General features: G+C 46.7%; 2 protein-coding genes across 8 annotated transcripts in view; both read right to left on the bottom strand.

The window, feature by feature from the left end:
• Positions 1 to 11,894, bottom strand: part of TGFBR1 (transforming growth factor beta receptor 1) — an 83,313-nt gene extending 71,419 nt beyond the window's left edge. The window contains exons 1-2 of one of the 4 annotated variants that reach the window (XM_074361896.1): positions 11,429 to 11,894; positions 2,812 to 2,913 (exon numbers count right to left, since the gene is read on the bottom strand). In XM_074361896.1, coding sequence (XP_074217997.1) covers positions 2,812 to 2,848 — 37 coding nt within the window. In that variant the 5' untranslated portion in view covers positions 2,849 to 2,913; positions 11,429 to 11,894. Of the gene's footprint in view, positions 1 to 2,811; positions 4,643 to 11,428 lie in introns of those variants that run through there. The other 3 variants (XR_012506448.1, XM_045515239.2, XM_010952935.3) reach the window with 3 other exon arrangements.
• A 152-nt stretch (positions 11,895 to 12,046) lies between these two features.
• Positions 12,047 to 26,309, bottom strand: part of COL15A1 (collagen type XV alpha 1 chain) — a 97,489-nt gene continuing 83,226 nt past the window's right edge. For 3 of the 4 annotated variants that reach the window (XM_074361892.1, XM_074361893.1, XM_074361891.1), the window contains 10 exons: positions 25,859 to 25,908; positions 25,660 to 25,761; positions 24,605 to 24,767; positions 21,458 to 21,522; positions 19,987 to 20,115; positions 19,714 to 19,773; positions 18,948 to 19,007; positions 15,509 to 15,694; positions 14,129 to 14,244; positions 12,047 to 13,144 (listed from right to left, as the gene is read on the bottom strand). In XM_074361892.1, coding sequence (XP_074217993.1) covers positions 12,931 to 13,144; positions 14,129 to 14,244; positions 15,509 to 15,694; positions 18,948 to 19,007; positions 19,714 to 19,773; positions 19,987 to 20,115; positions 21,458 to 21,522; positions 24,605 to 24,767; positions 25,660 to 25,761; positions 25,859 to 25,908 — 1,145 coding nt within the window. In that variant the 3' untranslated portion in view covers positions 12,047 to 12,930. Of the gene's footprint in view, positions 13,145 to 14,128; positions 14,245 to 15,508; positions 15,695 to 18,947; positions 19,008 to 19,713; positions 19,774 to 19,986; positions 20,116 to 21,457; positions 21,523 to 24,604; positions 24,768 to 25,659; positions 25,762 to 25,858; positions 25,909 to 26,309 lie in introns of those variants that run through there. The other variant, XR_012506447.1, reaches the window with a different exon arrangement.

Below are 26,309 nucleotides of genomic sequence, written 5' to 3'. Positions count from 1 at the left end.
CCTTAGCACACAGAGGAAGACCCTTGTGCTTACTTCCTCATTACAATTCCTGCCCACAGTTCATTTCTCTCATTTTTGTTAGCAAAGAAAACAAAACCAGCGTTTGCATGTGTACTTTCTTTGGATCCTGGCATTAAATCTGACTTCCCGTAAGAGGGATTTGCTGTTTGTCTGTCCACCTCCTCCTTCCTCCTTCCTTCAGGGACAGCACACTCACCTTCTTCCTTAGACGTCTGCTCCTCCCCGGCTGCAGCCAGGCGGTAGATTTTAGTGAAGCTGCCAATCATTGATTCTTGACCCCTGGCCAATCATGGAACCCCATTCCCCAGCCTCCGGGACTTGAATGAGGAGACTGATAAAAGCTGGGCCAATCAGCTGGGATGTGTATCCAGTAAAGCAGGGGGAGGAGAGACATGTTCTCATTGCCTTGGCATGGCTGAGCTAAATAAGATAGGCCAAGGAGCCTCAGTGGCCGTGCCTCCTGTGCCCTGCCCTTGCCAGGAGGAAGCCAACCTAAGCAAGAGAAAATGAGGCCCGAGCACAGAGAAGAGTCAAGATGAGTGATGGAGGGAAAGGGACGGGAGTAGGAGGAAGAAGACTTGACAATATTATTTGTTTATCTGGACACAGTGATCCCAGTGGGAGGCCCACCTTCTGTAAGAGCCAATAATTCTCCTTTTTAAATTAAGCTAGGTTTACTTGGATTTCTGTCCCATAACCAAAGAGGCCTGAATAATACAGAACATGGAACCTGCACATGAGGACTTGTAAATGATAAGGAGATAGACCCTAAAATATGGAACTGGCTGAGGCGTGGTGGCGAGGGGCCACGGGGATGCCTTTCTCCAGGGGGTTGGGGTGGAGAAGCTGGCATTTCCAGACCACGTGCCTATCAAAGCAGCCTGCGAAATCTTTGCCAGCTGTCAGGAGAGGGCTAGGCCAAAGGATATCGGGATGTCAGAATGGGCTGGCTACACGCTACCCAAAAGGATGCTTCCGTCGAAGCTGGGCTGTTTGAAAGCCGGAGGGAACAGCAGGCAAGTAAAAGAGAGGCTCCTCCTCGCAGCAAGATTCCAAGGGTGCAGAGAGGTTGGTGACACTTCTTCCTTAAAGAACTGGAGCAGCAGAAATCTATGGCTGGGAAGGGGGATACTCTGGGGGAGCTGGAGAAGGAGGGAGAATCTCATCCTGAAGCTGTGTTGGCTGCACACAGCCCAGGGCCTGTGGGGACTGCTTCCCCTCTCCCCGCTTTTAAACAGAATTTTGCAAACATACATAGAGCGGCTGAATTTAATTTAATCACAGGTGGCAAGAATATGAGTATGGCCAATTGGCTTCTCAACTAGAACCTGATCAAACTATGGCTTTTTCAATTATTCAGCACATATTGACCGAGCACCTACTAAGTGACAGATACTCATCTAGCCCCCCAGGGGACATGATAATGCTGAAAACAAACAACCAAATCTCGTCCTTATCTTCCTTCCCATAGCAGGAACAATACCATCATCCAGGCAACAGGCCAGATTTGAATTCCAGGAATCATTCTCTCATAACTGAGACCTTGCACCAAGACTCCCCCAAAATTCATCCCAAATCTGCTCACTTCTCACTGTCACCACTGCTTCAGCCACAGCCCAGAACATCATCTCCAAAACGCTAAATCGCTGCCAACAGTTTATTAACGAACGGGTCCATCTGCCTCCAGCGCTGCGTCCACAGTCCGTTCGGCACACATGAGTTGCAGTGGCCTTTCAAACAAAAATCAGTTCCTAGACTTTTAAACCCAACAGATCTGTTGACAGCAAAAAATCTAGACAGCTGTATTCATCTCAGTAATAAAATTAATGCTCACTGCAGGAGGTATATGTTTATAAGACTCTCCTTGTGTTTTTAAAGAGTTAATGCTGGACATTGATAGTGGACAATGTCATGATGATACTACTGCCTCAAAAATAAAAATAAAGCCAATTTGCATCCTTCTCCTGCTTAAAACCCTCCCGTAGCTTCTCAGAGCAACCAGACATAAAATCCAAACCTTGTACCTTAGTCTGCAAGAACTGAGGTGATCTGCAGCTGCCCACCCAGCCTCCCTTTTCTTGCTCTGTATTCTATCCCATTTCCTCTCTCTCCAGCTCCTTCCAGCTTCTTTCTGTTCCTCGGACATGCCAAGTAAGTTTGCATCTCCAGTCTTTTACAAAATCTGCGGTTCCTCCTTCTTGGGACGTTCTACTCCCAGATCTTTGCAAGCTGCCTCCTTTCCATTGTCCAAAGGTAACAGGATGTTCAATGGGACTTTTCCTGTTTTCCAGGAATTCCAGCTAAAGCCCATAAATGCATACAAAGAGCACACCCCTTTCTCAAGAGAGCACCCACTAGTGACACCAGATTCCTTTCCCAGGGCTCACTGAAAGGTGTCAGATGGTCCCCATGCCCCTCCCTCCTTTCTAATCTTCAGGAGAGGACCGGGAAGGAGAGAATGAGGGGAGTTCAAGTCAGAATCACCTGCCTTGTGGGGAGTGCAGTGTTTGTGGTGAGAGGTGACTCTCCCCCAAGACAAATATTGGGGAGGCTCCAAAGAATCAGCCACAGAGAGGGCCTTCCTGAGAGGAGGGAAAATTCGCATGCCATTCCCATGTTGGTTATCATTTTCTAATTTGCCCTTGGACTTAGCTAAGTAAGATGGAGGAAGACTGGGATTGTTTCAAGATGGGAATTGGGACAGAAGGGGAGCCACCTACTCTCTGCTGTTGCTCTAGCAAGAATTTCCAGTTGGGCTAAGTGGACAGTACTGAAGGTAGTTGGTCCTACCTTGTGTAGGAAAGTCCTCCAGGGGATGCACCAGCATTTGAACGCCTGCCACAGAGAGGGTGTCAGTGGCCACCAGAAGCCAGAGAAGTAGGAACAGCCAACCTGGAAGGGACAACAGCCATGGGCATGTGAGTAAAGAAACCCTCGGCCTGTTTCCTCTCCTTCCTCCCAGCACAAACATGCCTGAAGGGCTGAGCCTTGAAGAAGGGAGGAGAGAAGGCACCTCACGACCTGATCACAGTCTCTCCATCTTCATTCTTAGAAGTCAGGATCTCAGCTCAAGAATGCTCCATGTGCAGGCAGGGGAAGGGAGAAGGATTAAAATAGAGTTTGAGACTGAAATCTTCAAGGAGACTGGATCTTAACCAGGAAGTTGTGGAATCTTCCGGTATCTGTCCTGGGTCTGTTTGCCCTGCAGGTGCATTTCTCATTTTCCCAACCCTGCACTGTCTTAGGATGGGAGGGCAGGTCGGACGCTGTGGTGCCCAGGCTGCCGGCTCAGCTGACTCTCTGCTACCTTTGGTAGGTGAGGGCTCACAAAGCAGGAGGAAGGGACCAATCAAGGCATTTTTCTCCCACCCTATCTGCCTCTAGTGTAGTTTCTGGCTGTGGGCTCTTCTTCCTTTGTGACTCCAGGCCCAGCACATGCTCGTCTGTTTGCTGTTTGATGCTCGTCTCTGGGCTCTAGCAACACATCCTCCTCCATTTGCCCCTCTTTTGATAATATCTGAATAGTCTCACTGTGCCCTGTTCAGTTTCTCAGCTTTTCCATCACTCATGTAACTAATTGTCTGCATCAGATTCCGACTGTTTCAAATACTGAAAGTGCATTGTTGTCTTTTGGGTGGACCTTCACTCATATACTTCCCCAGAAGTTCATAAGGGTCTATGCTGTAAAAGACCGTGCTCCAAATATAGCACGGTCAGGGAGTGCATCTGTAAGAAATCAAATAGTTCTATATTTACACCTTAATCAAGACATCCAATATACCGGTTGCAAACAACTCAAATGTCATCTCTTCAGAAGGGTATCTCAGCATCCCCCTCCCCAAATCACACCCCATTGTTTTCTCTTAGCAATTTTCAGTACCTGATTTCATCTTATCTATTTGTTTGCATGTTTGTTATCTGTTTCCCTGCCCACTGGAATGTAAGATCCTTGAGGGCAGTTACTCTTCTTCTATACCCCTGTGTGCTCAATAATTGATAACTGACTGACCAGCATCAAGATCCAGTGGAATGGAATGTACATCATCCAAGGACCCTCAACTTGCAGCAGCTGAATATGATAGCTGAGTGTCACTGTGATTGTCAAATCTTAAGGAGAAGGTAAGCACATTTTTATTGTATGTGAGTTAAAGCATTCTTGGAATTGTATATATGGGAGAGAAGGGGAGAGAAACCCAAGAGGTCCAATGTAATGAGTGTCTTTTATTTTCTCTGACAAGTTACTTTTTCTTTCTTCTGTAGCATTCTCCTTTCTTCAAGTAATTGCTCCTATCCTGGCCATAAAACCATCTAAGAATGCAGAATTTGGGAAGGTGGGATTTTTTTTGGTAATCTTTTATATTTCATTTGTGGTTTGAATATTCAGATTTTCTACCTATTTTTGCATCAGTTTTGATCATTACATTTTCATAGCATATCATCGATCATATTTTATAGAACAATGTGGGTGGTGGGGCCCTGATTTGAAACTGACTCTAAGGAGAGGGGGAGCCGAACCGCTGGGGGATTGCAGTAGGTGCCTCTTGTGTCTGCACCTTTAGTAGCCCTCTAGCACATGTCTGATTTCAGCCTTAGCTGTGGCAGGTAGCTCCCACTCACCTCTCGTTGCTCATGACCCACCTCCAGACTCAGGCCACTTGTCTTCTCCATTCTGTGCTACAGCCTTCTTCCCATGCCAGGAAACTTTCTGGGCTGGCTTGCAAGCCCAGCTTATAAGTACAGAGGAGTTAGTACCCTATGGGCAACACCCAACCCATACAGAATGGCAGCCAGTGGACAATGCCGCAGGTCCTGTCCAGAAGATGGATACTTCGAGGAGACACTCTGCACACTCTGCACACTTCTCAGAGGGCCTGGTGGAACTGAACTCCCATTGCTGACAGTAGTGACCTCGATGATGTATCCATAGATGGACTTGTCCCCCATCTGTCTCACTCCCCCTGTTCCCTCCCTCCTGCTTCCTGGGATCACCTGCACCAAGTCGTGTCTGTGGCTCTGCATTTGGGGACACCAAAATACTTATCATCACAGTCTGGGAAATGTTTGATATGGACACAGAGTAGAATTAATGAACTTCTAAGTCAGCCTCCATTCTGCTGGTGGGGATGCCTTGAAGAAAATCACAATTGTATGGATGAACAGAAGATGCCACACTATTTAGCAGCTGTGACACTGGGGACCAGGCATTTCTGATGTGTGCACCTTGACTGTGAGAATACCGTGAGAAAAAGCATCCTCCCTGAGCTCTGAGAAAGCACCTTGGCATAGACTGACAGAGAGGCATTGGTGGCAGTGGACAGGGGAGGTGGTCTCGGTGACAGGACCACCAGAACAGGGTGATCACGTCAGAGCCCGTCTCTTCAAGACCGCTGTGACTTCAGCACAGTTCTCAGCATCATCCGCTCTCCGCTAACCGCCATGCAGCACTGACACCTGGGAAGTGAGTCTGGCACAAGGGACATCCCTGAGTTCCCCTCCCCCAGCAGGTACCCACAGGTAAACAGTAAGGAGGCTTGACTCCTGGTAAAACATACGCAAGCCTGGAATATCTGAAGGTAGAATTACTGAAGACTACTTGGGGAAGAAAAGGACTGGACTCTGTCCTAATTTCCCATCTAGGCGATCAGACTTGTAGTTTGGGGTTTAAAAGACACATGAACCTATTTCATCACCACAAGTTGGTCAAGTCTGGAATATACTTTACAACCACACTATAACAGTTACTTAGTCCAGACATTTCCCCAAGCCCATGCATGTGCCAAAGACCTTCATGATGTGCCATTTGTACTGCTAGTTACCTAACATTTTTCTTTAAACCAACATACTTTGAAAAACTTAAAATACCCACTTAAGCTTCATATTGAATAAAAATAAATGTGAAGTTACTGATCTGGTGCTACCTATGTATCTCTAACACATATGAAAATAAGTGTGTAACTATTAAAAGAAAAATCGCCTCCATGTAGGTGTGGTACACATTGCAAATTGGGAGACGCTACACACGACTATAAATCACTCTGACTTTGTTTCTCATTAGATTTCTAGCATATTATAATGCCCTCTACTTTTGGAGATCTGGATTCTCCGTTCATTTTTATTGGCTTTAATTGTTCCATGGTTTGTTTTTCAGAAAGGGCACTTGGGTGTTACAATTTCAAATCTTGATGATTCTGGAAGTATCTCTCCTTTGTTCTCAGTTTATCTGGCTGCAAAACATTAATGTCATAATTCCTGATCCACGGGGTTATTTACACACTGCTCCATTGTTCTCTAGTTTTTAATACTGCAAATGAGAACGCCAATGCCAGTCTGAATCTGTTTCTGGATGAAAGTTCGCAGGATTTTTACACTATCTTTGAATTTCAGAAATTTTACCAGATATGCCCTTGGGTGAATTTTTTTTGCAATAGTGTTGCCCAGGACTAGTGAATCACTTCAATCCACAGATAAAACTCTTTCTGCTCAGGAAATTTCCTTTCATTATTTTGTTAATTGATATTTATGTCTATCCTTTCTTACTCTGTGACTCCTGTTACATAACTATAGGGACATTGAATCTGTCACTGTCTCTTATTTTTTATCTCATGAATTTATCTCTTTGTCTGTGTTCTGAGGGGACTGTATTAATTCTTATGAGTTTACTGATTCACAAAATCAGTTTTCAGTAGCACATATGCTGTAGCCCTGTTCTACTCTGGGGCACACACAACCATGAGTTTTCTCTTCCAGGACTGTTTCTTGTTCTCCTAGAACTCCATCTTATGCTTCTTTTACCCTCTGACATTTCACTGAAAAGCAGGCTTGAATTTTTCGTAAGTTTGTTCCTGTTTTCTGTAATAATTCTTCTGAATACAAGCCATTGGCTCTGATGGATCTGTTGGTTCCCTTCCTGAGGCTGCTTCATCTCCTCGGACGACTGAGGAGATTTGTTAGATCAAATATCCATTGCTGTGTATAAATATGAAAGTCCGTATTGGTAAGGATTGATAGCTGTTCCGCATTCAGTCAGCGATTACACAGGTCACCATGAGCCTCCCCCGCTGTTCCCAGCCCATCTCTGCCTCCGGCCCCGGCTGGCACAGCCCTGTGGACATCAGCTTCAGGACAGATTCCCAGGCAGGCCCTGCTTTGCTGTGGTTGTAAGATACCCAATCACACCAGGTTCACATCTTCCAGAAAGTTCTCAAAGTTTCTGCCTGGTTGATGTCATTCTTCCTTTTTAACAGTGAATTTCAGGGCCTTTTCTCTTTCCTGTTATTTTTATTACTTTTATCATTTCAGCGAGATTTGGTGAGGTTATTGTAAGCTCAAATTACTGTCTTGAAATCTGCGTGGCTTCCCATCAGACTGAGCCTGACGCAACAGGCTCTGTGGTGCCCAGCCCATCGACCTCCCACTTCCCACTTCCCAGCGTCTACACCTCCTTGCCTGAGAGCTTTCTCCGGCAGCCTGAGCCCACTGAGACTGAGCATGGCAGGTCAGACGCACAGAATCAGATGCGTCTCTGCTTTCCGATGACTGATGATGACTGGTGTGCAAATACCACCGCTCTCCATCCCATAGGAGGGAAGCTCTACCCGGCTCCCAGAGTTCCTAAGAGGACAGAATGATCTGGCCACCCGCAGCCGTGCCTAGATGCCCCCTTTAAAGCCCACCTTCCCTTCCCTGTCTCATTTCCCCACTCGCCTACCAGTGTGTCCCGGGATCACCTCCCACATAAACTATTGGCAAATGAATCCTCAGCTACAGGGGAACCCACATCAAAACACTGACAGAACGTGGCAGGTTTTTTAGAAAGTTCTCTCCCCTGGTGTGGAGAATGAACTGGAGGGGAGAAGCTGCGGGCCAGGAGATCAGCATGGAGGTGGGAGGAGCAGTCCTATGGAGGCAAGAGAGGAGCCAGCTCTCTGTCTCAAAGGAAGGCCAACACATACAGCCAAGCAAGAGTGCCCCAAGATAGTTTTTAAACACTTTGACATTTATAAGAATAGAGGTAGCCACCATCGAAATAGCCAGACTGTGCTGAGCTCCCCAGTGCTTACTTCACGTCTTACTATAATTGCTGCTGTTGTTGTCACTAAGGAAGCACTCAGTCAATGTTTGTTGAATGAATAAGTAAGTGACTCCAGGGCTGCTGGTTGGCTGGTGGCACCATTCCCTGCGAGAAGGACCAAGAAGAAGGAGCAAGTCTGGAGGAAGAGGTGGGGTAGGCAATCTCTGAACGTATCAGATAACAGGGCAGGCACTCTGGGTCCTGCTTGGAACTCGGGGTGCTGGGCAGGCTTAGGCAGGAGAATAATCAGATTATTTCACAGTCATTGTGGCACATGCTCCTGTCAATCAGAAGGAATCCAGCTTCACTGCCAGAGCGGAATCGTGGGGCTCCTACTGCGCCAGAAGATAACACTGTAGTTGTTGGATTACAGGGAGGATGAGCAGAGAGGTAGGGTAGCCAAGACCCCCAGGGGCTTGGGACAGTGCATATTCACCAACAGGTATAGTTGTACTAGTGCGTACAGGTTGAGCCAGAGCTCTGGGCTTGAAAACAGAGAGACCAGGCAGATTGGAAGACGCCAACTAGCAAGGCTAGAGGAAGGGCCCCCAGCTCATCTTGAGAGACCCCCAAGGCAGGCCAAGGACAGTGAGCACTTACCAGATGCTTACTCAGAGTACCAATGCCATTCCCAGAGCTTCCAACAACTTAACTAAATGGAGAGTAGTTTCCATCACCACCTCTATTTTACAGATAAAGAAACTGAGCTGCTGGGAAGGGTTGAGTGTAGGGTATGATTTTCGGTAACGTGCCTATATAATCATGGCTAGAAGGTGACAGAGCCCAAATTCAAACCTAGACAAAGGTCTGTCTACACTTGACTGCCCTATAAGTTGGACTACAAGATAGAAGGCAAAGGGGGAAATCAGCTAGTGGCAATCAAAGAGGTTTGAAGAGGCTCAGTGGTGCCTTGGTGACTTAGGCGCTCAAGGAGTAGCCAGAGAGGTACTTCTGCGGCTGCTGGGTTAGGCAAGGATTGTACACGTATACTTGCTCCAACTGGCAAGGTCTTTGAGAAGTTGGAGGAAGAGGCGATATACGTGGGATTTGAAACAGTCTGCAGCAGGAGAATGAGCTTGGTGGATTTGAAAACTGGGGACATCATTTATCTTTGTATGTCCAAATCCAAATGTGGTCCTGAGTACAAAAGCATTATTGAAGAAATATCTCTGAATGGATGAATGAATAAACAAAAACCTGCTTGACCTTTCTCAAACACAGAACTAATCTCATACCTCACCTTCTTAAACTCCTCCCAAGGTGCTCCACCAGTAGCAGGATGAAGTCCACATGCCTTATCCTAGAATTCAAGGCCACTGTGTCACTCACCACCACATCTCCCATACTCAGCCCTTCCCTGCTGCTGTGTGCTGGACTCTCTCTCTCTCTTTTTTTTTTTTTCCGATCTTCTCAACCTCTTGAGCGCTATTTTCTGGTCATTGCAAACCTTCTCACATTTTGGGTGGAGGAACTGTTTCTTCTGCACAGCTCATCCTGGGTGGAGCTGCCAATCACAGCCATAGGCACACAACACAAGTGGGACCAACCAGAATCCTTTCCAGGAATGAATATAATCCCAGAGGGGAGAGGAGGGCTTCTCTTTCCCCTGAGGCCACTCTCCGGGGTGGTGGAGTAATGTTAGCCTGGAGCTGTGAGAAACCCCTGCCACGCAAAGGAATCCTGTCCTCCCTGAAGGGAAGGAAGCCACATACAGAGAAAAGCAGAAGCAAGACAGACAGACGGACACACACAGAAAGCGGAACAGACTAAGTGACCACATCACTTGAGTCTCTTGGATTCCGTCCTCCTTCCTGGTTTCACGAGCCAGTACATTCCCTTTTGTTGTTGTTGACTGTCATTTGTTGGTTTATGAATCTGACTTGTATTTGCTTTATTGACCAATATTCAGCTGTACTGCTGACAGTCCCTTGAGTTCCATGTCGTCTCCTACTTACACGTGTAACACAGGGTCAGGCAACATGGTACAAGCCATAGATGCAGAGGGTGCAGGAAACATGAGAGTGGCTCTTGTGATCCCCTCTCCTTGTGCCCTCGGTCCTTCTGCAGGCACCACAGGGCAGCCACGTTTGGCAGATAGCGCTCCCCTGGACTTTCCCCTCCACGTTCTGTCTCCCCCACCTCCCATACCTTTCCAGTCTCTTGGTTCCTTCAGGTCCTCCGAACTCCGCCTCCTCCATGGGACCTGGCCTCTGATATGCGTGGATATATGGCAACCACTTCTGTCCTTCTGCTTCTCAACAGTGGACATTGGATGCTACAGGCTTCAGATCTTGAGAGTCTACAATACGGACTCAGAGCAAGTACCCCAAGACCTCTCGTGCAGTGAAGACTAACTACTGTGGCCTATCTTCCCTCCCCTATTACGCCTGAGAGCATTAGTCTGATCCCGAGCCTTAAAATATACTCAGGAATAAAGTGAAGGCTTGGAGACCTTTCAATCACTGTGTTTCAATTGTGTGGCAGGATCCAGGTGTTAAACACACCAGGTGTTCAGAGGAGGAAGCATGACAAAAGGTAAGCAGGTATAGGGGACCGGGGGAGGTCACGGGAGAAGCAGAGTCTGCACTGGCTATTGGCAAGAGGGCCAGGCTAGACCTAGAATGGCCAGGCTTTCCTGAGGTGGGGCAGGCATGGCAGAGGGACCTGTGTGGCTCACTTAAGTAATCATGAGGAGCCCAGGCTAGTGGCCTTTGGCAAGTGATAGGAAAACCAATGTTCAGTGAAGGCCTTTGAATGCCAGGCCCAGGATTTTGACCATCAATTTCAGAGTCTAACCAGGTCTGCAGTTGATTCAAGGTCTCTCCTGGGAGGGCTGGTGGGCTATACCCTCCTTTGGTACACAAAGAAGACTGAGAAGCCAGGGCGTGAACCTCAACCCTCCTTTCTGGGGCCAGCAAAAGGAGTCTCTCCCCCTTTCAGCTCTCCCCAAATCCCCAGCCCACCTGCCCTTTCCTTGACCCAGGGCCGCAGCAGGCTCTAACTAAAATGGACGGCACCTTCACTTCATGACCTCAGCAGCCTCCCGCCCTACTCCATTCCGGTCCATGCCAGGCACCCCAACTCCAGCCCCCAGACTTGGTCCTCAATCATCCACCTCTGGGGCTTTCCAACCTATAACTGTCTTCATTCCATGACTCAGAAAGATTCTCATCGCTCTTCCATTTAGGAAGTCCCTAAGTGGAGGTTCTGGGCCATCTGCCTTTTTTTGGTCCTCCATTTCCTTCCTACCTCAAGGACTATTAGGGTGGATTCACTTTGCTGAGTTTCTGGGCCAGCCCAGCTGAATGGGAGGAAATATCCCAGCATGCCACTTGCCTGGTGATTCTGTTTCTCCTGCAGCGTCAAGCCGAGACCCAGAGAGTCACAGATGGGCAGCTGGGAGGGAGAGAGCAGGCAGCCTCATGCAGGGGTCCCTTGAGATGATCCTGGGCACTGGAGTGAGACAGACCCTAGGCCTGATATCAGCCCCACGACTCAGCAGCCACGTGACCTGGAACGAGTGACTTCCTGAGCTTCAGCCTTTTTTGTTTTTGTTTTTCATTTGTCAAGTGGAGACAGAAATACTTACCTTGCAGGATTATGAGGAAGGATGAATGGGACTTATGGTAAGTCTGATATTTAATAACTGAGAGCTTATATTTTATCCCAACCTCCTTGAGAGAAAAAGGCAAACTCGCCCAAAGTCATATATTGAGCCACAGTTGATCCTGTTTCTCACACTGGGGCTCTTCTGCCTGCCCCGTGCTGCCTTCACCAAGTGGAAGACAACAGGCAGAGGAGCATGATGGGAAAAACTTCCTGTTCTCTCTGATCATTTCCCAAAGGGTCACACCAGCAGCAGTGACAGGGTTAGCAAACCCACCCCAGGGCCTCTTCCACATCAGTGGTGGAGAATAAGGAACTGGGGAAAAAAGTCAAACAGAAGAAAGCACCTGGAAAAGATGTTTTTATGTTCACTTACGTGAAAAAAAAAAAAGGAATCAAAGAATACAGCATGAAGATATATGTGTCTCAGAAAATTCATCCTCATGAACCTGTTTGTTCAATTGCAGTTATAATTCAAGAATTGCCAAATGGAAATCACAGAATCAGGGTGCAGGATGGGGGGCGGGGAGGGCCGCCAAGCGAAAGGTAGTAATTATGTGCTATTTCTTTTCTAGTTTCAGATCTTTTGGCATTTAAACTATTCCAGCAAGTCAGTTATATAAACAGATGCCATACTAAAATATGATTGTGTAAAAATATAAAACTCCTAAAGCATGATGGCAATAATATTTTAGGAAAAAAACATTAAGGTCTGGTAATATCAGAAAATACAAATAGGATCATTTTGAGCGGTTCTGTTTCTCTTTATGAACAGCAGTTGCAAACAACGGATATATATTAGAGAGTAAAGCATTCGGTCTGCATATAACTTAGAAAGGGGTAGCATTTCTTAACACTGACTTTGTAAGAAGACATGAAGGACATCTTACACTCAGCAATGGTTAAAAGGAGGAAATTACTTTCCGAAGGATGCAGTGGGCAGGATGCCAGGCCTTTGTTTTCAACTTGCTCTTAACCATGTTGGGATGTGTTCACACTGCATGGGGTTTCCTGCAGAATCTAGCACCAATAGATGGATCAGATTTTATCTTTGATCTGAGTCCTTTATGTCTTCAGTTTTGAGTGTACTGAGGTATGTTTTCTTTGGTTGCTGTTCTGATGAATATGTAGTAAAAAAACCTAATATTTACAACATTTAAACATTTTAGATTTCAGTGTCAACTCTTTACATAAGAAAAAATGGAAAACTCTTAAGAATCATAGGAAGGTGGTTACTTCCTCGCGTCTGTCATGAAACTGTTTTCAATACACAGAACAATTAGCCTATTAGCGCAGCTGTACGCTTTCTGGTCCAGAATCTTCCCTGTGCTCAAAGCGGAGGCCAGGCCTGTGACTGCCATGTCAGCGGTTCGCCATGCTTCACAGTATTGGTCCACGAGACGGACTCCGTGGGTGTTTGAGCCGTGCCAAACCACCTTCTGGGGCCTAAAAAGGAATTTTGTTGTGTTACTTTCTGAAATGACCCTTCTTTGTGGCATATCTTGGTGATCAAATTGGCATAAGCCTAGTGAGTCAAGTCAAACTCCTGAACCGTCCAGAACTGGCTCACATCACCTCTGTCTTCATCACTGTTTCCGACTTTCACAGTATACTCCAACTGTATTCAGCTTGTTCTTGTTCTCAAGTCATACTCTCTGCTTTCGTGAATCTGAACTTTTGCTCATGTGGAGCAAGACTTCTTTCATTTTCAGACCAGTGATTCCTTCTTATCTTTCAAAGTTCATTAAATGCCTCCTCTTATAGGAAGGCTTCCTGGTTCTCACCACCAAGGGATGATGAATATTTCCTCTGTGCTCCTACCATCTTATCTGTTTCTCTATTTTCCAATTACAACATCTTGTTGAGAATTGTAGCTAATATCTTCCCACAGACTATGAGCTTTGAAAGGGTAAGAGCTATATAGGTTTATCACTGTGCCTTCTGGGCCTGGCATCTGGCCTGGCATAGAGTAGACACTGAGGAAAGGTTTGTTGAGTTGTTCTGTTCTTAAAAGCATACATAGTTTTCAAAGAATCAGAGTGCAACTCACAGTATAGGGTTAAAAGATCACCAAGAATAGCATTACTTACCACTTATTAAGTGCCTACTGCTTGCTAGATGTTCTCATACTTATCTTTTTATCCTCATAGCAATCTTATGATACAGATATGATTATCTTGCCCATTTGAAGGGTGAGGCAACTGAGGCTCAAAGAGTGGAAGTGCCTTGTCTGAGGTATTCTATTCAGTTACTGGACTCAGGCCTCCTGGCTCCAAGGTCAGGGCTTTTGCCATGGCCCTTGGCTTCCTCACTGAGGTTTTATGCTGGCAACATCCCAGAGGAGCAGCTGATAAAGGCATCCCATTGTTAGACTGTCTCCTGAAACCATCCATCACATGATATACTTCAAGGGCTGCCACCCCTACTTACCAAGAAGGGTCTGTCATTACATCTCGGCCATCAAAGGAATATATTGGAATGTGTGTATTGAATTGACCTCCATTGCCAGAAAAAATTGACTCCCAATTATTAAAAAGCACTTGGCCCTATGGAGACAAAATGCTACATTAGAATCATTATACAAACAGCCTGCAGATGGACTAGCTATTATCCATTTTTCAAGGCTCAGAAGCCCCCAGCCCCAACCCCAGAGCCTGAACAGAGTGAGAACTCAGGAAATGCTTGTGGCTTGATTTTCTGATCCATCCTTGAATCTTTTTGGCTTTACTGTCTTATTTCTTGAGGTCATTTCTCTTATTACATGTGTACAATAGCTCCTACACATCAAAAGTGAGTTTGAGGTATTTATTATTGCTATTTTAAACATTTTATTTGTATATACTGAGCTTTAAATCTGTACCAAGCTTGTGCCAACCTACATGTGGGGGAAGTGGAGATGAATCTCCTACTCTTTCTTCTGAAGGAGCCCAATTTCCTCCAGTTATTTGTATTTCAAGAATAAACAGCCTGAGTGGGTGAAGGTGGTAGAAGAGAACCTTGGAAGAGGCGATGGAAAGTGCTGGGTGTGGGGTCAGGAATGGACTTGCCAGCCTCAAGGTTCCAAACTGGAGTGTGGGGTTCACAGGGAACAAAGGGCCTTAAAGTACTTTTGACATCTAGTTAGAGGTCAGGACCCAGGATGCAGTGAGCAGCAACAGTGCTGTCCCTCTGCATCCCAAGGAGTAAGTCATTTCCGTGGTGTAACTGAGGCATGCTGCGAGGCATGGCGTTGCCAGTGAATGAGGGCAGAGGAATATCTGAGAGCACCAAACCAGGCTGCAGGATAGAGTGGCTCTGCTCTGGGACCAGTGCACACCAGCGATTCTCTGGTGCCACTCAGTCAATGCTCCACAGAAGGCACCCTCGGGTAGAATCAAGAACCTCAGACCTGGGAGTCAAGGAAACTAATTCTGGTTTGTATTGACTTTGAGCAAACTGCTTTCTCCCTGTGAGCCTCAGTTTCCCCATCTGACAAACTGAGAAAAGAGTAACTCCCATTGTTACTACAAGTATCTATTAAGATAATGGACATCAAGCGCTTTGTAAACAAACAAAAAAGCTCTATAAATAAAAGAGGTTATTACTATCCCTTCTGTCTGCTCCAAGGGTCATAAACGATCCAAGCAGAAAGGGCCAGTGTGCATATAAGGAAACTGAGGTCCAGAGAGGGAAAGTAACCCACCCAAAGTCACACAGCTAATCAGGGCCTTGAAACAGCACACTTCTGATGGTGTCACGAGTGGCAAGAGCCTCCAACCCCTGTGGAGACCAGTGCATCCGGGAGGCAATGAGAACAAGATTTATTTTTACCTTGAGGTTCACTATTGGAAGGCTGTATCTCTCTGCTTTCCTCACAACTGTGGAGAGATCTTGCAAATGGGAGGATAAGAATGCTCGGTAGGTGGACAATAGTCCCGCAGCCCTGGCCTGCTGGAAGCACTGAAAATCAGCTCGGATGTCCCCAGAAAATGGCGTGTTCAGAGCAACCAAGTGCAGCTGAAAAAAAATGAGAGAAAAGACAGTGCAGCTGAAGAGTTACGAGCAAACTGCAACCCCCATAACAGTCTCATGTCCCTAAAAAGATCCCAGACTTACTGTAATGGAAGGCACACTAGAGGTCACCTTGTTCAACCTCTACCTGACACTGGAATTCTAGTCCCTTTTTGACCATCTCCAGTGAAGGAGATCTCAGGTCTCCCAAAGCAGCCTGTGTCAGCAATCTGAACAGCTCTAAACAGTAGAGATTTCTTCCATATATGAGAAAAACAGAAAAAAATGAAGCACTTCAGAGATCCGAACCCAGGCTGTAGGCAGGTCATGTGTCAGAGACTTCTGGGTCTGCCCCTAGGTGAGTTTCTACGAGGTTTTTAAGCTGGCTTTGACTCTAGATCTCAGAGCTATGTCAAGCTATCTGCCTCCCCCTCTTTCCTTCCACCTCCTGAGTAGGCCTGGGCAGATCATGAGGGGCCAGAGGGAAAAGGCACTGAAAGGAGAAGGTCATGACTATGTTACTAAGACTGCTGGGACAGACCCTTTTGGAAACCAGGGGTCAAACAGTAATTCTAGCCTCACATTCTTGCCATCTTGGTCAGCAGCCCGAATAAAAGCCATTCCATAATCTGTTTTCTCCCACATTTTCTCTCCCCAAAACCAGCCTTCCTCTGCAGCCCTCTCTCCTAACCCTGTCTGCTGACCCTCTGAAATACATTTCATAGTCAAGGAGCAGACATCCCCTTTCTCAATCTCAGGTCAGGAGTAACTTTTATCTCATTAGCACAGAGCTGGGGAGGGCTGATGTGGGGCCCAAGCACAAGCTGCCAGAAAAGAAAAATATCAGTAAGTATCTTAAACCTGTCTTCCTCCCTCTTCTGTGAATGAAGACTGGGGCCCCCAGGAAGGAGGCCCTAGGGTCTCATCACCCTGCAGCCAGTGTGCTTCTGGCTACACCCAAGGGTGGTCACAATAGGCCTGGATGGAACCCACTTCCCTGATCACAGAGGATACCTCGGAAAGGGGCAGCGGTGACCATGGTGGCCTCCTGCCACACGTCTAATCCCACCCCTCCCCCTCCCCTCCTTTCTTTAAGGAAGGGCACTGAGAAAAGTCTGGAATGAGGTCTGCTGCTTCTGAATGGTGGGACAGAGGGTTTTTGTGTTCTCATGTTTCTTGATCTTTAACTGCTGGAACATCTCTATCATGAATAGACATCATTTTTAAGAAGACAATGACATTTCAACAATCAGATGTTAAAACACTTGTTTTGTGGATGGTTATAGTTTTGTAAAATTATAAGTGATTCCTTATCTTCCTCTCCATTCTTTTTAGTCATTGTCCAAATTTTCTACAATGCATGTATATTACTTTAAGGTTTATAAAATAATATGAAAGAAAAATTTTTTAGCGACTGCCCTATCGTCTCTCCCCTCATAGCTAAGTGTTTTGAAGGGTCACCTATACTTGCTTCTCTGTTTCCTCACCTCCCATCTACTCTGTAACCAACTAGAATCTTGCTGGCGTCCCTCCATGGTACAGAAATGCTTTCCTCTAGTTTCTCAATCTGAACGACACCCTTTAGATCTTTCAACAGGCCTCTAAGCGGCTGTCGGTTGGCACTGCTGGCTGCTACCCTGCTTGGTGCTCTTTCTTCCTCTCTGATGACGGCTTCTCAGTTTCCTTCTTGTATTTCAGTTCCTTTTTGTTTTTGCTCCTCACAGTCCAATCTCTTCTCACCATACAGATTCTCTTTTGGGAATCCTACCAACTCCAACCCAGTTGCCATGGCTCTGCTGAAGACCCCCACGTCTCTGTCTCCAGACCAGACCCCCGGCAGGGTTGCAGCCCTTCAGATTCTATTTCCTCCCAGTGGTCTCCACCCAGATATCTGACAGATACCGCAGACTCACCACGCCCCATGCTGAGTTCCTGATCAGTGGACATGATAGGAAACGGGTTTCTGGTGTCTGCCAAGCCCATGCCTTGTTCTTTGAAAGTGTCCCCACAAGACTTGCTAAAAAGAGTGACCTTAGGCCATTCAATCTCATTCTCTTGGCTGCTCTAGATTCGGCCAGGAGTAGGCCACTGACCGCAGATGATCCATGTAGACTATCTCTCCCAAGATTCTGAACGGAATCAGGTAGTGCTGGGCTGTGCAGCACTAAGATCACACAGAGTTGGGGCCAGGATCAGTGCCAAGGCAACCCAAAGCCATGTGCACGCTTTGCACATGTAACCTATGTCCATGTTCTGGGGTGGTGGGGGGAGGGAAGGCAGGAAGAAAGCACTTTGCCGAGGCTTATCTGTAGAGATAATGGAACAGACTAACAGCACGGACAAGAGCCCAGAGGCTCGCTGTGCTTCCTGCAAGTGAGTTCCATGAGGCTCCCAGGATTACCTGAACAAAATCTTCACTTATGCTGGTAAAGGAACAGGATGCGAGTTTCTAGGCTTAGCACAAAATGATCCGTGGAAAGGGGTCTATCACCACTCGAGTACCCAGGCAGAAACCTGGGCATCATGCCTGATGACCCCCATCCTCACAGTGACCAGATGTGTCACTCCTGCCTCCTTTTATTTCTCTCCCATCTGCCCACTTTTCTGCATGTTCACTGCTGGGACCCTCGTTCAGATAGTACAGTAACCACCTAACTGCCCTTGGGTCCCCAGTCCTGTCACCTCTAATCTATTTGTATGTTATAAGCAAGATAATTTCTGAAATGCCAATCTTACACACCCTTGTCTTGCTTAAGACCCTTCAGTGCTCCCCACCACCCAGTGAAAAAGGCCAAAGCCCCTGGCGTGGCTTACAGGTCCTTCATGATTGACCTCGCCTTCTGCAGACTGTACATCTCCCTCCCCTGCCTTGAACTCCACTCCTTCAGCAAGACTGACACACTGGGAATTGGAGAAATCTAAGTGCTCGCCCTTGCCTCCTTCGGTTCCATATTCTCTCTGCCTGGGACTTCCACTCTCCTCCCCCTCTCTGGCCCTCTCCTGCTCTCAACTGTCCTTTAGGTCTTGATTTAGAGGTCATTTCCTCCAAAGAAGGTAGACTTCTTTGGCCTTTCAAGCACCCTGTGTTTGCCTCGCCCAAACAACTTATCACACTGCACTGGAATGACCTACTTTCTGTTCGCCTCTCACACAAGTCTACACGCATCTTGAGGGGAGGGACTGTGTGCCAAGCACAAGGCCTGGCACATGGTAAACACACAGGCAGCATCTGCAGAGTAAATGCATGCATAGTACTTACTGCAGGCCTGCCATAACTGACACTTGAAACAGACATCAGAGGCAGCTGAGGCTGATGAGGCTGTTACGTAAAAGAAGAAAAACAAACAGTCCTGAGTATGTATTCAGTCTTGTCTTCAGCATACATTTCTTGAGAAGCTGCCTTAAACAGTCTGTCATGGGCTTTGGACCATGCTTAACTGTGAAGAGTTTTATGCACGCATGAAAAATGATCCTCTGAAAGGGAGGGGATATTCTCAAGACTTAGAAATCAAGGAAGCAGAAGCCCCATGTTTTACCACCAATTCATTCATTTAATAGAGCAAGGCACCTCTTCAGAGCCTCAGCTTCCTCACATGCAAATCGAGAATGACAGTACCTGCCTCAAAAGGTAGCTGTCGGGTTAAAAAAGTAGACGATGTAAGTTGCTGGTATTCTTATCAGGCAAGGAAGTCTCTGTGCCAAATATTAAAGGGTTCTTCTAGATTGCTTATGCAAACTATGACTTCACAGATACATAAACTGAGGACAAGAGAAGGGAAGTCCCTTGCCCAAGAGGATTCAGCCACAACGTGGGACCAGCAGGTCTCCAGCCTCTAGGTCCGGTTCTCCCTCCATCTATTGTGAGAACATTCTGTTGGCACTCGGTAATTTCTGGGCTTCTGCCAGACAGTGAACCACACAGAGCTGGCTGTCTAGAGTCTGGAGAGCTTAATACTGTTGCCAAGGGGGACCCAGTACATGCTGATGAATGAAGGAGCCAGAGGTAAAGCAGGGAAACCACTCACATTGCTGGAAAGCGCAGGGGGTGGAGGGCTGTCATCCGGAATGGGGATCAGTTCTCCTAGCTTTAAGGAAAAGAGGACATTGAAAATGACACACCAAAAAAAAAAAAAAAGAAAAGAAAAGAAAAGAAAGAAAGAAAGAAAGAAAAAGAAAATGACAAATCAACTACAAATCGTTTGCCTATTTTCAAAAGCGAAAAACGGCATTTACAGAAATAGACTGTTATTTTTAGGGGGTATTTGGAGGCAGTTTGTTAAAGGGAGTTTAAGAATTACCTGTAACTTTTTCCAACCATCTCGGACACGAATGAAGAACTCGGTGCTGTCCCTCAGGTAGATGAACGTCCCTTCTATAACCAAATGCGCTTTCTGTAACATGTCATCCATGTTGCTCAAAGCTGTAACCTGTCAGATAATGTTAAATTCCAACACTGCAGTGAGCGTTAGAGCGGTACACAATTTGAAGAACTGGTCTCTTTGTAAAGTCAAATATGAGCCACCCCCTCCCAGTCATTGAAGAGGCTGACTGTGACTTAGACATATAACTTCATTAATAACCAAAAGACTTTCTTGCTGAGAAAACAAAAATATGCATTACTGGGAAACACAAATCTTAGTCACAATAAACAAAGTAAAACAAGGAAGACATTTAAAAACTGTAAACAGAGCTGGCTTTGTTGGGCGTTGGTATCGGTAAAATCATCATTAAGTTTTGCCCCTTCCATTTGTGTGAGCCGCACAGCGAGCGGACCTGACACTGTTAAACATGTTATATGAACTCATGCTGCTCCTTAAAGAGTTTCAGATTGGTTTTCACTTGGAGTAAGAAATGCAAGTAAGTGAGCGATTCTGTTTAGGTCTTGAATCTTTTTTTTTTTTTTTTTTTTTTTTTTTTTTGCATGGCTGGGTAGTTCCAATATTAAATACACAACAGAAAATGGTGGAGGAGGGTCTGTCATTTCTCTAACCAGGAGACTGCCAAAGATTAGACAGGCATCTTGGCCTATCCATGCACAGAACATAGAAGTTGGAAAAATCTATCGAAAAGTATCAAGTCTCGGAGAAATACCAGCCAAGGGAGCTATTCTTTTTCTCCTCAAACGAGAATGATTTTAAAAACTTAATCTTCACCTAGCCTTGAAGATAATGACTTTTTGCATCAAAATGGCTTAGACATTCCCCAAAGGCACCAAATATCAAAATTCCATCAATTGTTGGACAGTTCTTCATCTGGCAGCCAAAACCTCCAACTAAAATCCAGCAAAGACCAAAGAGCAGTCCTAAGACTCCTGCCATCCTTAGGAGTTGTTTGCCCCTCTTCCTGCGCGTCACAATAACCTCTGTGCCACACCTGCTCCGGGGATCTGCAGGGCAACGAAGGTGCGAGAAACATCCTTTGGTAGAGTGGAGAAGGCTGAATCACCCAGGTGAAATGTGACCAGCACAGGACTCCTGGGATACTGTTTACACTTTTGTGCTTATGTCTTTTGATGTGATACAACTCTAGGCAATTAAGGATTAGAAGGGTGCAATTTAAATCATAAATGATTTTGTAGTCTGTACCTTCTTAGTTAATAAGTCATTCAAAGAGATGATAGATAACCTTCTTTTGTGGAATTTCACCCATTCTATTGTCACAGAGGCCTAACTCCAACATAGAAGGTGTGCCAGCCCCTAAACATTGCAGCTGAAGCTCTAAGGAGACCCATGCAAAGCAGAAGGATGAAGACCGGCTAATAATACTGACCAGGTTTCTGGTTCCGGGAAGCCCTGGCTGTCCTGGAGGGCCAGGTGGACCTGGAAGGGCCACAGCTAAGACAAAGGAGAAAAGAGAAGTTACCAAAAAGCACACTCTCTGCAACATGCCTCTGAGGTCAGCTGGTCACAGAGGGGAGTGTTCACCACCCTACTCAGCGCTGTAAAGCACTGCACCTTTTAACCGAATCTTAGGAGCTCTGTGCCCAGCATATGACTCAGCCACATTGACGGCTTTAGGGCAGAGCTGAGATTCTTGATCGTAGCCCTGGATGAAGTCATGCCTTTTCGGTTTTAAAAGTGAATAAATCCCTATTGTTTCTGATGTTTGTGTAAGTCAGTCTGAGTTGAGTTTTCTGTCACTTGCATCCCAAAATGCCCTGACTCATACAACTTACTTCTCCCAAGAGATGAGGAGGACATTACTGAACAGAGGAAGCAGACTCAGAAAGAAGGAGAGAAGGTGCCAGGCTGTAGGAGAGCAGGGTAGGGGCCCTGGCCTTCCAGCCAGGAGACTCGAGTCTCTGATCTGTCCATTCTTAGCAGTGTGACTTGGGGCAACAACAAGCCCTCTGAACCCCAGCTTCCTCATCTGTGAAACGTAAACAGGTATTTCTTCTTCACTAGGCTGTGTTGAGATATGAGACAAATACTAGCTAGGAATGCACTTTGCAAATTATATAGCATCCAACCAGAGGTTCTTAGCTTTTAAAGAATCACAGTGCCCTTTAAATCAGATCACTGCATGAGATTTTTCAGGTCACTGCAAGGGAGTCTGCAATTCTGACACAGGACTTGAAAATTCTTACATAGGTGGTGAAGGTCTAGTGGAGAGAGGGTCTGAGGACTTGGATTTGGACCCCAGCCGTGTCTCTTCCTAGTATTTGTGAACTTCAGCCAGTCTCTTAACCTCTCTGAGCTTCGGTGCCTTCATCCATGAAATGAGTTTTCTAATCTGATCCATTTCACCCCTCCCAGGGTTGCTGTGAAGATCAAATGGGATGATGGGTATGGGAGTGTTCTGTAAACTGTGAACTGCCATACAGGATGGGAAGGGCCATCCCTTTCAAAGCAGCAAGGAGCCCCGGGCCCCCAGCTTAGGGCTCCTGTGGACAAGAGTGTCTGCATCCTGTTCTCACCCTGCAATGCCCCTCGGGCTCCTGCACTTCCAAGTTTGTCCCTCAAGGTTGAACGAGCACCTATGGTTTTATCCACCCAGCAACTTCCTTCCTTACAGGACCAGTAAGGATTCTCCTGAGATCTTCCCCTCACTCTACAACCATCCAGGTCCAGAAGGAGCTGTCACGTTCTCACATGTTTCCGCCTCCTGGCCACAGGAGACTGGTCCAAGGTAGGGCATCTGGCCCAAGACAGGTCAACCAGAGTCCTTCCCCAGAACTACCCCACCCAGGACTTTTCAAACTAAAACTGAGAAAGAAGGCCAAAATTTCTGGATGACAGTGGGAGCCATCAGTTGTCAGTATTTCCTGCCATGCAGAGGATGTGGTCTGTAGCGAAGCAGCATGAGGCTGCCTTTGGAAAGAAGCTGAGAAAGAGATGGTCAGACAAACCTCGCAGGGGCTGAATCCCTGGGTCTGGCTGTACCTGAAGTCTCACTGCATGTCTGCCCCTCCTATAGATGGATTGCCCACTGCCTCCTTCACATCCAGTAAGTTTCCCTTTTGGGTGAGCTAGTTTGAGTTACATTTCTGTCACTTGCCCCAAGTTCTCCCTGATGCCCCAGACATTGTAGGCCTCTTCCCCGGTGTACTTCCCCACACCTGGCTCCTGCCAACCCGAACAACCAAGAATGATGCCTTCAGGCTGTTACTGCTGCTACTGCTATTTCCAACATGCGCACCATGGAAAGAACACAGGCTTCAGAGCCACTCTGATCTGAGTCCTAATCCCCTTGGTGCCACTTATCAGCTGTGTGACCTTGGAAAGGTTCCTAAACAACTCTGGGTCTCACTTTACTCATCTGTAAAATGGGGATGCTAATATTTTCCTCGAAGGACTTTGTGAGAATCCAGCAAAATAATGTAGTAGAGTGACCAGCAGAGTGCCCGACACTTGCTAAGTATTCAATAAATGGAGATTTTCTTCTATTTCACCCATTCATTTGAGGTAGTGAAATACCAAGGAGTGAAGAAATTTTTACACAAAGGGCTAGAATCAGTGCTGATCCTCAAGTTCCTTAAGGTCCAGGCATCGACAAAGCAGCCATGATGCTTCCACCCACACATGAAAAGATGCTCAACATAATTAGTCTTTAGGGAAATGCGAACCAAAACCACAACGAGCTATCACTTCACATGAATGAACGATGTCTAGAATAAAAAAGATACAATAATAACAAATGTTGGTGACAATGAGGGGAAATTGGAATATTTGTACACCGCTAGTGGGAATGAAAAATGCTGCAGCCACTCTGGAAAACAGTCTGGCAGTTCCTCCAAAAGCTAACTGCCGGACAGACTGTGACCCAGAAATTCCACCCCCAGCTACACATCCAAGAGAACTGACAACAGATGTCCACACAAAAACTGGTACACGAACATTCAGAGGAGCATCATTCACAGCAACTGAAAAGTGGAAGCAACTCCGATGTCCATCCACTGATGAATGAATAAACAAATATGGCAGATCCATATGATGGAATGTTATTCAGCCGTAAGAAGGAATGAAGCACTGATAGACACTGTAATAGGGAGGAACAGTGAGAACATCATGCTGAGGGAAAGAAGTCAGACACAAAAGGTCACATATGGCCTGATTCCATGGACATGAAATGTTCAGAATAGGAAAATCCATAGAGATGGAAAGTAAACGAGTGGTTCCAAGGTCTGGGAGGAGGAGGAAAAGTGAAGTGACTGCTAATTGGTACAGGGTTTCCTTCTGCAGTGATAAAAATATGTTCTGGAATTAGAGGTGATGGTTCCACAGCCTTATGAATACATTAAAAAACCACTGAACTGTACACTTTAAATGGGTGAATTTCACGGCATGTGAATTATATCTCAATTTTTTTAAAAAGAAAAGAAAGAAGGCTCTATCGAGGAAATAGCCCTCAGTCGGACAGTGTGGCTCTGACATGCCACTCAGATGTGGTGACCCTGGGCACCACTACAGTACTGACCTGCTCCTAGGATAGCTGGAGGTCCTGGTGGCCCTGGGGGTCCTGGTGGCCCTGGGGGTCCTGGTGGCCCAGGGGAACCAGGTCTCCCAAAGCCAGGTGGACCAGGCAGGCCAGGAACACCCGGGGGTCCCTGGGGTCCGACAACAGTCTCCCCCTTCTGGCCCTGTCAAGGCAAGTGCACAGTAACAGAAGAGAGAAAATGCCATTGGTCATTAGAAGTCCTGTCTATTCTTTTTGTCAGGACATTTGTAAGAAATCAATTATCCTCCATCCTGGGCACACACCAGGCAGTGTAAGTCCTAAAGAGCAGCGGCCCGGTCACTATGCTAAATGACACAGCAGAGAAGCGCAGGGAGGCCTGGACTCAGTGGGGTCCCTGCAGATCGTTGGTCCAGGCTCAGCATTTCACAGGTGGAGAACTGGAGGCCTGGAGAGGGGCCAGGGTTTGCCCAAGCTCTCAAAGCAAATTAGCAGCAGGGCTGGCAACAGAACCCCAATCTTCTGGCTTTGCTGGGTCTACGCTCCTGGCAAGCTCTGGGCCCAGAGTTTGCTCACAGTCCCTGATGGTCGATGATCGGGGTATAACCTCACCGGAGGCATAATCTGAGTTTCTCCTTTGTGACCTGGAGAAACTTACCATCCTAAGAAGATCAAGCCTAAGGAAGGGCTCCTTCTCTGATGAAATTCAGAAGAATCAAGTAGCTCCCCTAAAAATATCTCCCTCACTTTCCATTCTGCCACTAATATCTGATGTGTTTACCATCAATAACTTTGTGTTGAGTGAATGTTCCACCACTGACATGAATAAGGCAGCACAGCTGGTGATCTGGAGGTCACCTGCGTGCGCATGGACTTGGCCAGCTCCCTTCCTTCCGTGGGCCTAGCCAGGCCCCCCAGCAGTTAGCAGCGATGGTGGGGAGACGTCCATGCCCAAGGCCTGCCTCCAGCTGTGGTGCTGGGACTGACCTGGCTCCCCAGCCATCTGGTCACACTGGGGGTCTTCAAGGAAAGCCATGACTCATCAAGGAAGAGAACATGGAGGGGTCACTACTCACCACCAGGCCTGGGCTTCCTGGCAGGCCCGGAGGCCCTGACACGGAGAAGCCGCTGTTAGAGTCTCCCTTTACTCCTTTGAACTCCCTGTCTTCATTCTCCCACTGGAAACAGAGAACATTCCGTAAGAGTTGGACAAACCAGTCTCTGACACAAGCCCGAGAACACAGAAGCACAGGCCAAAAGCTGAGAAATGCCTACCTTCAAGCTGTTCAGAAAATGTCTCAGGTAAGTGGGATCCACAGGAGGGCCTAAAAAAGAAACGTTTTGTAACACGCACAGTCAATCTCAGACAGTCAAACACAAAAGCCTTCAAGCCGGCAACCATGCCGAGTTCCCAGCAGAAGTGACCCCACATGGGTTTAGCTGACAGAGGGGGCACTGGACTCAGAAACGAGCCCTACAGTCTGGATCCCGAGACTTGAGCACGCCCCTGGCCCTCTCTGGGCTTTGCTCTGCATGTGGAGCTGGAAGGACTGGAACCTCTGGCCTCTCTTGACAATATTCCAACTTGAACATGTGTCACCCATGACTGGCTCTCTCTAAACTCCATGGAGCTTGCGGGCAGGGCGGGAATTTAATTATTAGCCTTACTTACTGGCTCAGTTGGGTTTCTCAGAAACGAAAATCAAGGGCAAGACCCAGAACAAGA

Source organism: Camelus bactrianus, chromosome 4, assembly GCF_048773025.1.
Source record: "Camelus bactrianus isolate YW-2024 breed Bactrian camel chromosome 4, ASM4877302v1, whole genome shotgun sequence".
Taxonomy (NCBI): Eukaryota; Metazoa; Chordata; class Mammalia; order Artiodactyla; family Camelidae; genus Camelus; species Camelus bactrianus.
The sequence above is the reverse complement of the archived record's forward strand: the minus strand, read 5'-3'. Positions and strand labels throughout refer to the sequence as shown.